The sequence below is a fragment of the Homalodisca vitripennis genome, chromosome 8 (genome assembly GCF_021130785.1).
Source record: "Homalodisca vitripennis isolate AUS2020 chromosome 8, UT_GWSS_2.1, whole genome shotgun sequence".
Lineage (NCBI taxonomy): Eukaryota > Metazoa > Arthropoda > Insecta > Hemiptera > Cicadellidae > Homalodisca > Homalodisca vitripennis.
The window spans coordinates 9,104,180-9,121,995 of NC_060214.1; the positions used below are offsets into that span (position 1 = coordinate 9,104,180).

The 17,816-nt window shown below is 31.8% G+C and overlaps 1 protein-coding gene across 5 annotated transcripts in view; it reads right to left on the minus strand.

Moving 5' to 3' along the window:
• LOC124367262 (TRPL translocation defect protein 14) overlaps positions 1-17,816 on the minus strand; it is a 65,678-nt gene that overhangs the window by 16,042 nt on the left and 31,820 nt on the right. For 4 of the 5 annotated variants that reach the window (XM_046823962.1, XM_046823966.1, XM_046823965.1 and 1 more), the window contains 2 exons: positions 7,096-7,224; positions 2,760-2,896 (listed from right to left, as the gene is read on the minus strand). In XM_046823962.1, coding sequence (XP_046679918.1) covers positions 2,760-2,896; positions 7,096-7,224 — 266 coding nt within the window. Of the gene's footprint in view, positions 1-2,759; positions 2,897-7,095; positions 7,225-14,580; positions 14,635-17,816 lie in introns of all 5 variants that reach the window. The other variant, XM_046823963.1, reaches the window with a different exon arrangement.

The following is a 17,816-nucleotide window of genomic DNA, read 5'->3' on the forward strand; positions in this document are numbered from 1 at the left end:
TATAAATTGTACTTTAGTCCTGTAAGAACCTTTTTGCTGCTTCTGGAGTGACAGGACATTCGGATAGGGCAAGGTTAGGGAGTAGGGCGCCTCCTATGAGATCCATGATGGAAGATTGGGGGACTACATCTCAAAAGTCATGTCTCCCCGGAGGAAAGAAGGGGAGGCCCAGCTCTGAACCTGCCTCTCCAGTCAAAGTAGGCAGGGGGTGGCACACCCTAGTTGAGGTAACAAGAACCTCTGAGGTTAGGGAACAAACCCTCCAACTCCAACAGTCATCTCCCACAGTAGGACTAGACCTATTCGATATTGCCCATGAACCCCAGATCTCCAATTTTGCGGTTAGTGATGTGCCGCTACTGGGACATCATAAGGTTCCCCAGATTGAAGTGGTTACTATCGGTTTTTGTTGTGCCCACGTGGTGGGTTCAACTGGTATTAGGTTATAAACCAGCCAGAAGTGGATCCCTGCTGGGTATTTCCAAATTGTTTAGTCTATAACAGTTTTCCACATCTCCGAAAACACTGCGCTCTCTCAAGGAATCCAAGAATTCTACAAATGATCTCCTCCACTGCTTACGCAAATTTGAACTATAACAACAAACAAGCACTCTAGGGTCTCTTGCAATCTTAACACATCTTAGTTATGTACTTTCTTAAAATTATTTGCAATTGATGCAAAAATCTATGGAGGACACAAAATTCACTGTCTGAATGGAATTTCTTATGTCTTTCTTTGTTCATAAACCTTTGTCCGGAGAACCTCATACTTTAAGGAAATCTTCTGCTCTTATGCGGCCCCCATAATCCTCTACAGACTTGCCACAAATACACAAAGGGAGTTCCTTTATTAGGTTTTATTATATGACATATGTTTGAATAAAAAAAACATTAAACTTATTAGAAAAAAAGAACAAAATTTTGTATCGCTGTAAAATAGACTTCCTTACCATATTCCCTCTTATAATATTCGTAAAACCATCAGTTTCCAAGGTCAAAACGCAATTGAACTATTTAAAAGCTCACATCGTTTTGTTGTTACAACTTGCTAGTCCTAAATGCTAACGTTTACACAGCCGTTGCCAGGGTAAATAAACTTGTTTGCACGATCTATTTCAGTCCACTTTGCTTATGTTGTTTCCGGAGGAGCTGCAGAGTACACTAATTAAACCAACCTTCTCAAGACTGTATATCAGTGACAACGTTTAGCATCGGTATTGTTTTTCGCTTAGTACTCTTTTACATCAAACTCTTTGTGGTAATAACTGACTGATCACACAACAATGGATGAATTTACTCCTTCACCCTATATATGTTAGATAGAAAACTACCAATGTATGATAAATTGTAACGAGTTTACATTTTTGTAACACACCAAAACAAACGTAACAAATTTTTTACAAAATCAATATGTTGCTGCTTTTTACCATTTTCTTGATGATTTAGAAAAAACATAGCGATAAAATCATAACCATTGAATTAGAACAGCAATTATACATATAACAAGCTTTCACCACATTCTGTGCCAAACGTAATGTTTGTGAAACTGCAACAAATGATTAATGGTATATTCTGAATATCAAAATAAGAAAGAGAAAGATTTATTTTCTCCTTTGTTACAAATACAAATTAGATGCACCATTTTTCAAAATATTACAATAAATTATAGCAAAATCATGTCCATTTTCAATTTCAGGCCTGCCTAAATACCTAAAAGAGTTTACAGTAATTAAATTAGCACTTAATTACACAATTTGTCTAGTAAATTTATAAAAATAGAAGATTATAAAAAACACATAAAATGGTTTTAACAAAAGATAAACAATTGTAGTTTTATTTAGAGCATACACAAAATCTAATGATTTAAACTCTGAGGGGGGGGTGGGAATTTAAGGCCCCTAAGGCAACGCCTGATAGATAAGAAGTTCCATCTTACATAAATTTCTTACCAGCAATGAGATAATAAATCAAATTAAATTACAACACAATGTTATTAATATGAATCTAGAAAAAAGATGTGCCTTATTTAGAAGAAGAAAAACTCGTAAATTTATTGTAAATTGAGAACAGCAATTTTTATGTAAAAAGCTATTTAGTCGTTATATTAACTTATTATTTTTAGTAGGAAATTGATGTCTTCTAGTTATATTAACCACATATTCAATTTCTTAGCAAACACAATTTTGTTTTTGGCTAGTTTTATATTTTATGGTATTAAATTAAACATTTTAGATGCTATAAAACTGTAGTTTTTTGTAAAAAAATTTGTTTATTGCCTTGGAATTTCAAAGTGACTAGCAAGTCTCAATTTTAGTCTACATATATTATCATTAATAGGACTATTTCCACTTTTAAAGTAAAAAAGCTTTAACACCCTAAAACAAAAGTATATTTTAAAGGTAAAATTCTATGTTATATAAATAAAGGTCGAGAATGTTCAAACCTGATTCTATATGATATTGGTCTAATTATATGCTTTTGCTGCAGGTTTATTGGATTTAAATAAGATTCATAGGTATTATCCCAAAATACTATACCATATTCTATGCGACTTTGAATTAGAGTAAAATATAACATACGCAATACTCCTTCATAACAAAAACCCCTACAAATATTAAGATATCAAAGAGTATTGTTTATTTTACTTTTAAGTTTACTGATTTGGACTCTCCAATTTACTTCACTACCCAAAAAGACCTGTAAATACTTTACTCTAAGACGAACCCTGTATGGTTAGACAACAGAACAATGATACCAACCTCGGTGCTGTAGAAATCCTCTGCACCATTGGCTGCTGAGACCAGGTGTACAATCTGGTTGTACCGATTGTCCCGCAATTCTACGGAGTTCCAGCCGTTGGCCGACATCATCCGTTCCCACTTGTCCCGCGATATAACTGAAACATAACACAGCGTATTCAAGAGATGCACAATCTGGTTGTACCGATTGTCCTGCAACTCTACGGAGTTCCAGCCGTTGGCCGACATCATCCGTTCCCACTTGTCCCGCGATATGACTGAAACATAACACAGCGTATTCAAGAGATGCACAATCTGGTTGTACCGATTGTCCCGCAACTCTACGGAGTTCCAGCCATTGGCCGACATCATCTGTTCCCACTTGTCCCGCGATATGACTGAAACATAACACAGCGTATTCAAGATATGCACAATCTGGTTGTTCCGCAACTCTAACGGAGTTCCAGCCATTGGCCGACATCATCTGTTCCCACTTGTCCTGGGATATGACTGAAACATAACACCAGCGTATTCAAGATATGCACAATCTGGTTGTCCCGCAACTCTACGGAGTTCCAGCCATTGGCCGACATCATCTGTTCCCACTTGTCCCGCAATATGACTGAAACATAACACAGCGTATTCAAGATATGCACAATCTGGTTGTACCGATTGTCCCGCAACTCTACGGAGTTCCAGCCATTGGCCGACATCATCTGTTCCCACTTGTCCCGCAACATGACTGAAACATAACACAGCGTATTCAAGATATGCACAATCTGGCTGTCCCGCAACTCTACGGAGTTCCAGCCATTGGCCGACATCATCCGTTCCCACTTGTCCCGCGATATGACTGAAACATAACACAGCGCATTCAAGAGATACATACAATATGTGTACAAAAATATGTTATATTTGCATTTTGAAACTTTCAAAAGTAGTTTTATTAAAAATATAATTTTTTGAAATTGATAACTTACACACATACAAATTTGTAACATATTCTCTATTCTTTACACAGTTTTCATATGAAAAATCATATTAATTTATGAAAAACATTTTAAACTCTCAATTTTAAAATTCTTTTATTATAATTTTGATTGACTCGTGTTTTTCCTCTTATAGCCCTGGCCTCCTTTCATTATATAAATGAAATAGTCCTGAATGGATGTAGATGGATAAAACACTTCATTCATCATTACAAGACACGTACAGAGAAATTGCACTACTCATGTTGGTCCTGAGGCAACTAAAAGTAAGCTTGAGTGCCATTGAACATTTAGTAAGTGCAAGATAGACCCCTCATAAGTGACTAAGGGACACATCTCCATATTAAATACAGGTTAAGGGACAAGTGAAGGTCTTTTTAAAATCTTGCATCTTTCTAAGGCTGAGTTTTGTTACAGTTTTTAATATCAAGGAGATTGTTAAGCAAAGTAAGTTTACAACACCTGGAGTTATAAAGTGAATTTAGATCAGCTGGTGACTTTACAATAATGGAATTTTTTATTCTGTTGAATAATGGCTTGATAGGAGACTGAGAAGAAGCTTTTCTCATCAAAGTTAATACACATTTGAGTTATCAAAAAAGACATGTACTAGATGATGAACACTTGAATATTGGATGGGAACCAGAACTCTCAGATCTGCAAGGATTACTACTACCAGTACTAAATCTACACTAAGCCGACAAGGATGATTGGAAGATGAATAAGTGTCAATGGAACATACAAAGTAAAACTGGATTTGAACTCAAGTAAGATCTACCCAATTTATGATTCCAAATTTTTCAAAATTTAAACCTATTTTTGTATAAATTCAAATTTAACATGCACCACAATTTTTCCTATGTTGGATATAATTTTTTTTATGTGCCCATGGCAGTATAATCCACGAAACCCTGTATGTGACAAATAAACTCAATAACAATAATTGCAAATCAAACGTTTATTTATTTTATATCAATAGCTAGTTAAGCAAGGGCAAAGAACGGGTTAATAAATAAATAAAGCAAAAAGACAATTTAACAGTTTAATTTATTTCAGGCTTGCAACAATCAGTTCTAAATGCTTAATTTGTAAACTGCAATGAAGTAGAGCTGATATAAATAACAGGCCAAGAAAGAATCAAGGAAAACAAGGACACAGACTGCCAAAAAAGGAGTCATGTCACTCTTGTTTAAAGCGAATGAAACTATTATATTTTAAAGTTTTTCTTTTATTTGTCATAACCTATGTGCAAAGTTTGAAATCTGTTTGCATCAATAGTTTTAGACATAATAATTTTTTTATTTAAAAAATGTCTGCTAGAGCTAAACATTTTTTGTTTGAATTTTTAATTTCATGAGTACTAATCACACGCAGAAGTTTGAGATACCTTTTTTGAACACCCTGTATATAAAAATAAATATTGCTCATTTACGATTTAGCCAAATTATATGTTCACGTTTAGTAGTGATTCATATTTCAAAACCCCTGCACAAGTTTTAGCAGAGACAACGGAGCCTAGAAGGCACATACAGAACTGCAAATCAAGCAGTTTATAGACTACCTCGGCTGCAGTTTCTGCCAACTTTGTATCTTGAATACTCAGCATCTTCACACAAGGTTACTGTTTCCGGTGTATGTGTATAAAACTGCTAACATAATTTCCTCTTACATGTCTTCCAAGGTCAAACTGAGAGTCAAACAAATTGTAGAAATTCTTTACTTTGAACATTTTACTGTAAACTTATTTTTTTAATATGAAATCACTTAAATATTTACAAATTTTATACAATTTTTTAACTCTTTTTTATTAATATAATTGTCAGTACCAGAATCCAACAGACCAGAAAAAATTATATGGTTATGCAATAAAGTATAAATTAAAAATTTATGTACTTATCTTCCACTTTAGTCACACAAGTAAAAGTAAATTCTAACCAGTGGCGTGATTAGCACACCACACCGTGGAGTATGGAATAAATCGGAATAAATAAAAAATTTAAGCTCAATATTTAACTACTGCATTTCTAATAAACTGAACGTCTGCCATATGAATACTGTTTTTATTTTTACAATTTTGGGGGGATTTATCCCCCTCATTCCCCCCTTAGTTACGCCACTGACACTACTTGAAGATTTTAGGCTACATACTATTTTAACACTAAAAAGGTTTATGATTCAGAGTTTTCCAATTTTGTTATGTTTACTTAGTAACGTTATCTTTATATATATATATTTCTTGTGTGCGTGTGTATGTCACTGAACTCCTCCGGGTGGACCGATTTTAATGAAATTTATTGTGTGTCTTCAGGTGGGTTCGAGAATGATTTAAATTTACAATTCGGTCCAATTTAAATTGTTTAATTAATCAATTTTTATTTCTAAACCGTTGTTGATTTTGTAGTGTTTTATATTGGATCCGTCACACTATGCTATGACACAAAGTGAACTGATACTTAACAGCTGTTAAAACTTTTGTTAACATTAGAAAAATTTGTTTACATTAAAATTTTAGAAAATATTTTATTATTGTAAACTGCTTGATCAGTAGTGTAATGCAGATTGCAAAGACAAAGTTATTATCTAAATTTAAATTTTGATTGCGCCAATGATCAATAAACCATCTAATGCCATGGAAATGCTATTAAATTTATACGCTGTTATAAAAACTACCTTATTGTACAAAGCTGTGAAAGTTTGCACATAAGGTAATCGAATCTGAGAATGGCATTTTTACTATAGTTGAAGAAAAGCAAATGGGGATAACACACTCTTGCCCTTATACTAGAAGAATATAGCCTTATACATATTTATTAATCAGTGAAAATATCAAAATCACTTAAACACAAAAAATTAATCTAAGTTGGATTCCGAAACCAACATATGAGACCATTTTTTTGGTTAGTGCAACAGCATAATTCAATTGTGGAACCGTACATAGATTAGACCGGGTGTGAATTTAAATGACCGTAACAGACTCATACTCATCACAGCAACTCTTTAGTTGTACGATACACTTTCATCAGACAAAGAGGCAAACTGTTATTGTTTTTGAAATCGTCGGAGAACTTCAATAAATTATTACGGCATGTTGGAGGGAAATACAAATCTTATAAAAATTGTTTCACTTTACGTCTTCAGGATCCCAAAACACTGCTCTTTAAACTTAAATATAAAATGGATCAGGAGATTAGAATAGCTTTGAGTGACTATCGATTATCTCAGGACTGTTTATTATGACATAGAAAAAGTACAAGAATATATTGCCCGGTTTTTCAACAAGAAATTGCGTGCAAAGCCGCGGGTAACTCCTAGTTCTTCTATATAAAATGTACAAAATATTTGAATATGATTGAAGTGCGAGTACTTACAAGCAGAAGCGTCCATGGCACCTCTGTCACAGATGATGAGGCAGTCCCGACTGCAACTCTCGCCAAGTTCAAAGAACGTGTTCTCAATCTGCAGCATCGTCTTGAGTAAGTTCTCCTGGAACTTGTATCCTGCGGACAGACAGAGAGTGTTACAAGGATCTTTAGTAATTCTTCGTGCCAAAAGATGATGCAGGAGATGAAGTCCCAAAGAGGAGAACTTTCAACTCGGGAATTTCTTCTGGCTGTGAAATCAAAATCTTACGCTGCAATTTCAGAACAAATACCTACATTCCTGACGAACCTCAAACATTCTAATGTAGACGATTATAATAAACACAGAGAAGAGAACTACTTCATTGATACGGACAGATAAAAAACCAAATTTCCAGCTAGCGAAGAATATTTATCTCACACAAATTATGTAATCCTTAATAAACAATCTCAGATGGTAAATGCCGAACCAATTGCGACTCTGAAATTAGATGAGTAAGAGACAATGTTCTACTTCTTAATTTTTTTATTAGAAAACTCGAGATGCACTAATTAAATTGACTTTCCACCTTTGAGGAACATAAAAATTATTAATTCTGTGATTACGCCCAAGTATTACTGTATTTGAAGGAGCATATTTACGCTCTGACCCACATTAAATCATAACTGCTACTATAGGGTACTTCACATTCAATTAGACACATCAATTAATTATTTACTATCATTATAATTTTTGTTTGGTCTCCAACAAGACGGTCTTTACGAGAAACAAGGAAAACCCTAATTAAAATAGTTTTTGTGGTGAAAGAAGTCTCATTGAACTTTTTCACAGAACATTTCCTTGAATACATTGATATTTTTTCTTTTGTAATATGAAGTGGCAACGTGTAAATTGACATTGGCAATGAAACCGCTTTTATGAATGAATATTCATCACATTGAGGCAAACATACGATATCGTGCCAAAAACTGGTTTAATTTACGCCACACATGTGTCAGTCCGGTTAACGGTTCACTGCTATCGCAGCCATCGACTTGACTAGAGTTGGCCGTGTCTGCGTAAATAAATTTGTTTAAAATCATGATTCCAGCAGAACAGAAAATCTAGAGTTACTTTTTGTTTCACTCAATCCATATTTGACAGACGAAAGGCAAACTATTTTCTTGGGAAAGGATTACTTGAGGAAATAATATAAAACTGGCAGAGACAAATTCTTCCAACTTTCCAATCCTCTAACTGATATTGATTGATGAAATATTATTTTTGTACCATTGTGAAATATATAGCATGTAAAAGAGACTTGAATAAACATCTCATAGTTTTCTCTTTTACTACGATTTTACAACCAAACAATAATTAGGTCTACTTTTACTAAAGTATAGATCGTTAAATAACAATTACAAGTCTTAAATTCTTTTCCTATTTCCTTAAAATTTTGCCTTGATGATCTTCTCCAACAACTTTACTTTAACTGTTCAGAGTACACTAGGTGCATAATCAAACTCAGATTACCAATCTAGCAATCAACTGGCCTGTAGACTGTTCTCCTAGGTACAAGAAAGTTTGTGATAGTCAAACCAGTGCAAACGGCATGGTCGGATGTCTACCAAGCACCAGTGCGTATGAAATATGATGTGTTTTATTCTATTTTTAGTTATAATTTTGAAGTACATTTTCCTAAATTGATAGTCACCAAAAAAGAAAATCACAAAAGTAAATGGATAACTGATGAAATTAAATACAAGCAGTGTAAATTGATAGACTTAGAAAAAAAACTGTAGGATACTTAAGGATATAAAATTAAAATCAAAAGTTAAAGAAATGAAAAAGGAATTGAAAAATGCTATACATATTGAAAAAAAGCAATACTTTGATCAAAAGATTAATAATTCTTGCAACATTTCAAAATCAACATGGCAATTAATTAAAACAGAAATAAATAAAAAACCAGTTTGTAAAAAAAAATATTACAGTTTTTAGAGATATAAACAAGGAAGTTGTAAGTGATCCAATACAGGTTGGAAATATATTTAATAAGTTTTTTGTAAACGTAGTTGATAAAACAGTATTACCCAATTTACCTTCTAGAAATGAAAAACAACTAAATTTTCCCACATGCTCATACGACAAATAATAGATTTAGATTTAATCAGATTTCAGAAACTCATTTAAAAAAAAATTGTCATGTCTTTTGAAAATAAACCATCATCTGGAAATGATGAGGTTACTATACAACTAATAAAACAATCTCTTCCATTCATTTTACAGCCATTAGTCCACTTAATAAATTCATCTCTAATTTCAAGCTATTTTCCGAATCAACTAAAGATTGCCAGATTAATCCCAATTTTCAAAAAGGTTAACCCAAATGACCCCCTCATGTTACAGGCCAGTGTCTCTTCTTCCTGTGTTTTCTAAAATATTTGAAAAAAGTAGTTTATATTCAATTAGTGAATTATTTAGAAAACAATAAATTATTAGATAAGCAACAACATGGCTTTTAGATCGGGAAAGTCCACTACTACCGCTGGCATTGACTTTATTCAGTCAATAATCAACTCGGTGGATAGGGGTGAAAAGGTAATTGGAATTTTCTTGGATCTCACACGGGCATTTGATAGCGTCTCACACCAAGAACTTCTAATCTCTCTTAACAATCTAGGTATTTCAAAATAGAGAATTATTATGGTTTGAATCATATTTAACAGAGAGGAAACAATACGTGGAAATAGAACACACATCATCTAAATTAAAACCGAGCAGGTGTCACATTATAAGAAAATATAAGTCTGAAATAGAAACCATTAAATACGGAGTCCCTCAAGGATCCATTTTGGGCCCATTACTTTTCCTCTGTTACATTAATGGACTACCTAAGGTGGTTCCGCAGGACTGTGGCATTTGTTTGTTTGCAGATGATACCAACATCACCATATCAGGTAATTCAGAAGAAGATATAGAAAATATCTTCTCACATTAGTCTAAATTTAGTTAAACAATATTTAGATAACAAACAATTACTCTTAAATTCAACTAAATCAAATTTCATTTCGTTTTCCACTCAACAATCAAGAATAACACCCAAAATTTGATATTAATTTAAATAATAATGATATATCCCAAGTTGAGCACACAACATTTTTAGGACTCATAATTGACGAGAATCTGTCATGGAACAAACACACTGAGCACGTAATTTATAAAATGTCTTCTGGTATCTATGCACTCCGACAGATGTCGCAAATTTGTAGTATACAGACATTGCGGACTATATATTTCTCACTAGTACATTCACACTTAGCCTATGGAATTAGTATTTATGGTGCATTGCAACGACAAAGAAAAATTTAGAAAAAAATTTTTACGCCAACAAAAGAGAGCTCTTAGAGCAATGTTTAGACTAAAAAAAAAAAACAGAATCTGTCAAAAATTTGTTTTCAGAACACAAAATTTTAACTGTTTACAGTCTATACATATATGAGACAGTGATATATATAAAACAAAAATGAGAGAAATGCAAAACCTACAAAACTTTTACATCATTATAATACTAGATTTAAAAGAAATTGTCCCTCAGCACAAACTAGAATTTTTCAAAAAAAGAACTGATTTTATGGGCCATAAATTTTTAACAAAAACTACCAACAAAAATAATAAATGAACAAAATTTTATTAAAATGAAAAAGAGTGTTAAAAATATATTTGATAAATCTGGCTCTGTACTCCCTTGATGAGTTTTTGGGAGGGAAGGTAGATTGGGAATGCCTGGTATGTAATTTTAGTATTTTCATGTATATAAGCTTCTGGATTTGTTTTATTTCTTATTACATTGTATAATTTTAATTTTAAATGACATATAGATTAATTAGTATATTGTAAAAAACTTATTGACACTATTCATGTACACGCTGTACTATGTACGAATAAAGAATTTTTGAATCTTGAATCTTGAACGGTAATATCTAACGCCCATTACCAGTGCGACAAGCTACCATTTACCAACTTTGATGACAAGTGTTGGAATCAATGAAACGCAACTTGTTAGCAGCTCAAAATACTCAAAATGGCGGTTTTCTGGATTGGATCAGAGAAACAGCCCCACACCTTACACATTCCTTACATTGTTTTTGTTCCTTACACATTTACAAATTTGAGTATTCTAAAACCAGATACCTCTGAGAGCCTGTTAAATCTTTTGGTACTGATTTTCCATGTGAAATCACCTGTTCTGTCTAGTCAGCAATATCAAAATAACAGCAATTAACACAAACCGCTGTTATAATATGTGGCAAAATCATATAGAAAAAGTGACAATGTACTTATCCGACAGGCTTAAATTTGGAACTGTCATCAGCAAAACTAGTGGAGGCCTTCACACATTTACTTCCAGGAAAATGTATTAACATGTGTGAAAATTTATTTAAAAATAATTATTTTGATTTCTTCTTTTCTATGAAAACGTTCCTTCAAATAAGTTTTGCTGAAGTAAATATTATAAAACATTGTTGATATTTTTCCACACAATATAATAAAAGTGTTACTAATGATTTGGCCAATCTTTGACGGAATGTTCGAACTCAGCTTTCACCTACGACGTAACACAATCTCACCCCTGAAAACTAATTTCAATGCTAGATGTGAAAATAAAATATACTACACCACCACATTGCACCAAAATAGTTGTTCTTTTTCAATTCAAGCGGTGAGAGGTATCAATGAAATCTGTTTGTGTGGTCCATGAAATGAAATAAAAGATGATGCACCTCCCATGTGCTGTGATTGAGAAAGTGGTAATGAATTGTGTTTTTCTAAAAGATATTAAAATAAGCGTAGTGTACATTAGCTGAAATTCCATCCCGAATTTCTGGGAATTACATGGAACAGAATACAAGATGCTCTGTGAACGGAATAGAAATGAAGTATATCAAGCGTGTAAGACAGAACCACAAGATTAACCGATTTGTGTATTCAATTCCATTACATATAGTTTTTAGTTTTCTTCAATACAGAAGAAAACATGGATTTTATCCACATTTTTCTTATGTCTAAAATGTCTAACACAGCTTACTGTTGGTTTGATGTATAATACATATTTTACTTAATTTTCAATGCAATTTAACTTACTACTTTTTCAATTCCCTGTGCTCAGTTTGGTTGGGAGTGATTGGTTGAGTGCATTGGGTTTTACATCATTACAACCTGATTTCATTAACTGAGTGAATGTATTTAAGTTCTTGATGTATTGTGTTTGTCATAGATAAAAAGATGCCCCTCTAAAATAAAAGTATGTTTTTATAATGTATATGTGGTTCTTTATTAATGTTATTTCAGTATATATAGCTTACTTTAAAATATCTTTTTTCCATTTATTTCATTCAATTACTGCAAATAAATGTTATTAGTAATGTTTGTATTTTTGCATATTATCTTGAGGTTGAGTGAAGAAGAGGGATGAAACAGCCCTAACTCCACCTCAAAAATAAAGACATTTTTCATTTATAGAATTTAAAATTATGCCTAAGGCTCAAAATTGATTATCCACACCTGCTGTGACACTCATGTTTGAAAAACAGTTGTACACTGCGTTTGTACTATACTATGTTTATCAGACAAAGTACAAAAAGTTTAAAATACAAATTAATTTTCAAACAACGGCATAAAAGTACCAAACAACATTTCACAAGTCACCCTGTCAAAAATTGGGTGCTTCACTTTTGTTACTAATTTACAAAACAAAAACGCACCAAGATAACAAACAGTACAATACGATACATCCTCGACCATTGTATTTCCAGGTCAAGGCGTTCAACTTTAAAACACAAATAAGTCTACATAAATATACGAAGGAGACGAGGTTTTAAGGTGCAAAATATGTTCCACTTCAATCAGTTGAATACCCTTCACTCGCTTTTGACTCTGTTACACTTTTTTTACTTGTACAAGGTCGCTCTTGTCTTAGTATCTTACTTGGATAATTTTGTAATGTTATCTTTGTTTTCTGTTTAAACAGGTTAATTTTAATTCACTTTTGAGAAACTATAGTCTTTACCTATTACTGTTGTAAAGTTCTTTGGAAATCAAAAGCTGGAAACTTAATAACTTGTGCAAAACGTTTTTTGCAAGTAACGTCCACTGACAAGGGCTAAAATAAAAGTTGTCTCATATTATCGGAAACCAGGGGTTATTTTACTCTCAGGTACTTGAATGGTAACTAGCTCCCACTATGTACAACCATGATTATCGCAGTAACAAATATAAGCGTGTACACTTTTCACCTAAATCTAACAACCAATAGCCCACAACAATGATGACAGACAAGAAGCCAACCATTCGACAGACCTACTTCTAGAGTCAGGCCTACAAGTCGTTACGGCTACTGGCTAAGCATTTTTATTATTTACAATGCTATTTTACTTCACTATACAAGTACCGTTTACATTTACAAGTACTGCGTTCAACTGGGAAACGACAACACCAGTAGTTTTCATTATAATTCTGTAATAAGTATTTGAGTAAAAATTATAAAGAATGTTTTAATTTATAAAATATTTGAAAATTAAGAAGAGAAAAATTAAAATAACACTATTTATTTATCAACTTTAACAGTTTAACAACAACTAATATAACTTTTTATGTATTAATTTGTGTTTACATTGTTACAAATTTTAGGAAATCATGCTTCATATACAGTATATGAAGTATACAGTATACAGAAATATTGATTAATTTTAAATAATGTTGTTGAGGTGGTAAAAATGCAAGTTCGAATAGTTGAACACCTGATTCAGAGCCGACGGTATTGAAACAATTTTGAGATCTGTTCAATACAAGGTATATTACACAAAACCATTTTCTCTGTTATTGCTCACTGATGTTTTAACGTCTTGTTTTAAAGATTTGGTACACATGGAAGTCTTTAATTGAATAAACGGCAGTAATTTTGAGAAAACTAACAACATTTGATTTGTAAAAGCCTTACCCGCAAAATAAGATTTTGGAAAACTCTGTGACGGTGGAGAAAAATGATTTATAGTTCAACAAATCTATTACTTAGACCAAAATTCAACATGCCCCCCACCTGTTCAAACAAATCATAGGAAGAAATTAAAATGTTTATCCCTCCAAATATAACCCGAATGGTCACCAACTAAATGGAAGGCATGTACTACAATAGTTCTAGGAGGTTCGAGACAGATACAATACAATAAACAGTTTACTTGACGTGATGTGTGTGGTAGATGACAAAAATCTCGATGGAACGGAAACTGCAGCAACAAATGTCAATTTACAATTTAACAGAGGAGAAACTAACTAACCAACGAATATTCTGGCAAAGGTGAGGAAGAACGAAGGCGGTGAAATGACAATCTAGCGAGTACTAGAGGATTTATTGACAGTTTACTGACAGAAAGATGTGAACCACACAAGTGACAAGGGTTATTGACGCAAGGACCGAGGTCGGTTAGTGAGGTCAGCACGCCGAGGCTACTCACCCTCGGTCAGAAAATGGCAGCGAGCGCAGGCGTGCTGCCTGCCTGCGTCTTCGACTACAACACACACCAACATACATTTCATGTACACAGAGAGTAAACATGAAAAGATTTAAATTCACAGTTTTCCTTTTGGTGAATTAACATTGATCCGTGTTATAATTGAATTTCATGAATAATTTAACAAACTTTTAAGCATTTTAAAATTAATGTACGCATTTATTTGTCAATGTGGTGGTTTTCATTAATTTTTAGAAAACCCACGTATTTTTAACATACAGTTGAATTCACAATTTTCCATGTGGAAAATTTAGAGAAAATTTTAAGATGAGAAAAGCTATAAATGTAAATTAACAAATTAATATAGATATGCCTAACTGAATCAAAACAAAGAACAGTTACAGTGTACGTTCAAAAAATATGTAATCGTGCAAATACGTACACAGTTTACGTAATGGGAAAACTATATCAGTTATTTATAGGATGCTATATGTTAACACTGTACCAAGTACTTGCTTTTTAACACAATGTTGAAAAACGATATTAATTTTTAATGAAATGATTTGCGTATAAATATTACATAAAAATCTGTGGAATTGATACCACTCTCAAGATGCAAAAAGACTTTAAAAATGACACAATAAACGTTTCAGAAATAGAGATGCAACAGAGTTTAAATGGCATTACTTCATTGGACTGTGGTTCTGGCAAACCATTAACGAGGTGAAAAAATCGAATTATTGCTCAAGAACAAGTATTGGTTTATTCAATGTGATACATTTGGCTGAGGAATTTTCAACAAAATTCTTCCCACCTTGTACGTAACATCTTGAACCCGAACATAAAATCCTATAATTCTTCAGCTTTCCCTCACCTCAATGAAAGTCTTTTGAGACCTCCCAAAAGTGACTTGAGTTCTGGGCTAAGTGTTTGAACCCTGATGGAGAATATTTTTCACGATTCCATATGTCGATGGATACATAAACATTTTCCAGATTAGAACGGAACACTTCTTTGACAGACCTTGTAAAATATACAGGAACGTTTCATCATCTACGTTTCATCATCTACGTTTCATCATCTACGTTTTATCATCTACGTTTTTTATCATCTATCGTTTTATCTCTACGTTTTCCAGTTCAAATCAAGTCAACACGTTGCTAACATAATTCAATCTCAACTGAGTTTTGGTTTAATATTTTTTGACTGAATATGGCTTTCCACAGTGAGGTCAAAATATCTGAAGATTTTAATTTTAATCCAGTTTAAACCAGATAACTCAAATTGTAGTCATGTTCTGCCATCGTAAGACTAAGAACTAAGAATGTTCACTAATGTTATCTGTTGAATACTTTATTTTGGGGTGGGAAAATATATTTTTTAAATGTTAAATTAATAGCTCTTTAAGATAATTTCCCTAAATACATAAAAAGTAGGACAAGTTTTTTTCATCACTTCAAGTGAAATTAAAGACATTTAAAGTACGAAATTTAGGCAGTTTTGAAATTTGACCCAAATAAAAATGGCTCAAGATAAAAATGTGAACTTTTTACAGTGTGTATTCAAGTTATATCTTCAGGGAGCAACATTTTTTATTTATAAAAGAAATTAATTTTGTTAAGAAAAATGTTGTAAACATGTAATTTTAAAAATTATAATTAAATTCAAAAATATAATATCCTTCAGTTAAAATGAATAAACATTTTAAGAAAGTTAAAAAGATTACCAAATTGAAATTCTACTATTATGACTGCAAAATTCATCATCTTTATTATGTAACTGCACTCGGGTCTCAATAATACATTTAAAGACTAATTAAGTTGTAAACCACACAGATACGAGTTGATAAATGCAAAAAGCCATCTGAACTACCTGGACAATAATAACAGCCAATACATTGTACGTAGAAAAATGTTTTATTTTAATAACAAAAATAATAATTTTAATTTAATTTGGTTTTTATTTCATTTCAATAAAATAAGAATAATTTTAATTTATTAAGATTTTATTTAATTTTAATTTATTAAGATTTTATTTAATTTTAATTTATTAAGATTTTATTTAATTTTAGTTTATTAAGATTTTATTTTATTTTAATTTATTAAGATTTTATTTAATTTTAATTTACTAAGATTTTATTTAATTTTAATTTACTAAGATTTTATTTAATTTTAATTTACTAAGATTTTATTTAATTTTAATTTATTAAGATTTTATTTAATTTTAATTTATTAAGATTTTATTTAATTTTAATTTATTAAGATTTTATTTAATTTTAATTTATTAAGATTTTATTTAATTTTAATAAAATAAGAATAATTTAAATTCATTTTTAATTTTATTTAATTTTACACACTTGATCCTGCTAACCGATTTTGAAAACTTGTATGAGGGAAAATGAACAAGAGAAGAACAACCAGAGAAGAGTAATAGAAAGAGTAGAATATTACGACTTGCCTTACATCTAAATAAAAATAAATACACTACAAGACTGAAAAGATGAGGATACTGAAATTGTAATGAGAATACGCTTACTTGTCAACCATGTGCACCACTTAATGAAATCCAATTATATGGAAAATGAACAGAGTGGGAAGGGGGGGGGGGAGAGAGATGAGACACTAAACTGAAGTCTGCGCATGTCATTAAATATCACATTCTGACCGATGCCATTTCAAACAACAAAAGTCCATTTAACAAAACTAGTTTAGTTGTTACAGTATCTGTCACATGCCAGCCACCTGTCGCTTCATTACGCTTCATTACACAGGACGTACTGTGCAAATCAATTTCAGTTCTACATGGGAACATGCGACTGTAGCTTATACTGTTAAAAATACACTCCATACCCAACATTGGTGAGGATCTTCACAATAAAAACTACCCGTTCCAGAAATTTATTTTGAAGCATGTATAGTTAATTAAAAATTGTTCAAATGAATTTAATATCTGTATTTTGTATTTTAATCTAAAAATCATAAATAAAAAAAATACATAAACTGAGTATTTTTTTATTTATCAGTAACATCACATAATCATTACATTGCATACAGTTATTTAACAAACAAAAATTATAAACTAATATGAAAAATAAATTAATTTTCAAATGTCAAATGTTATCACAAATTTAATGGGAAGCGACAGTTTAAAATATTCAGAACAAATTACTACTTGAATGTATTAAACTTGACAAATAAAAAAAAATTCTCTCTCCAAAAATAATAGTAAATAAATAATTT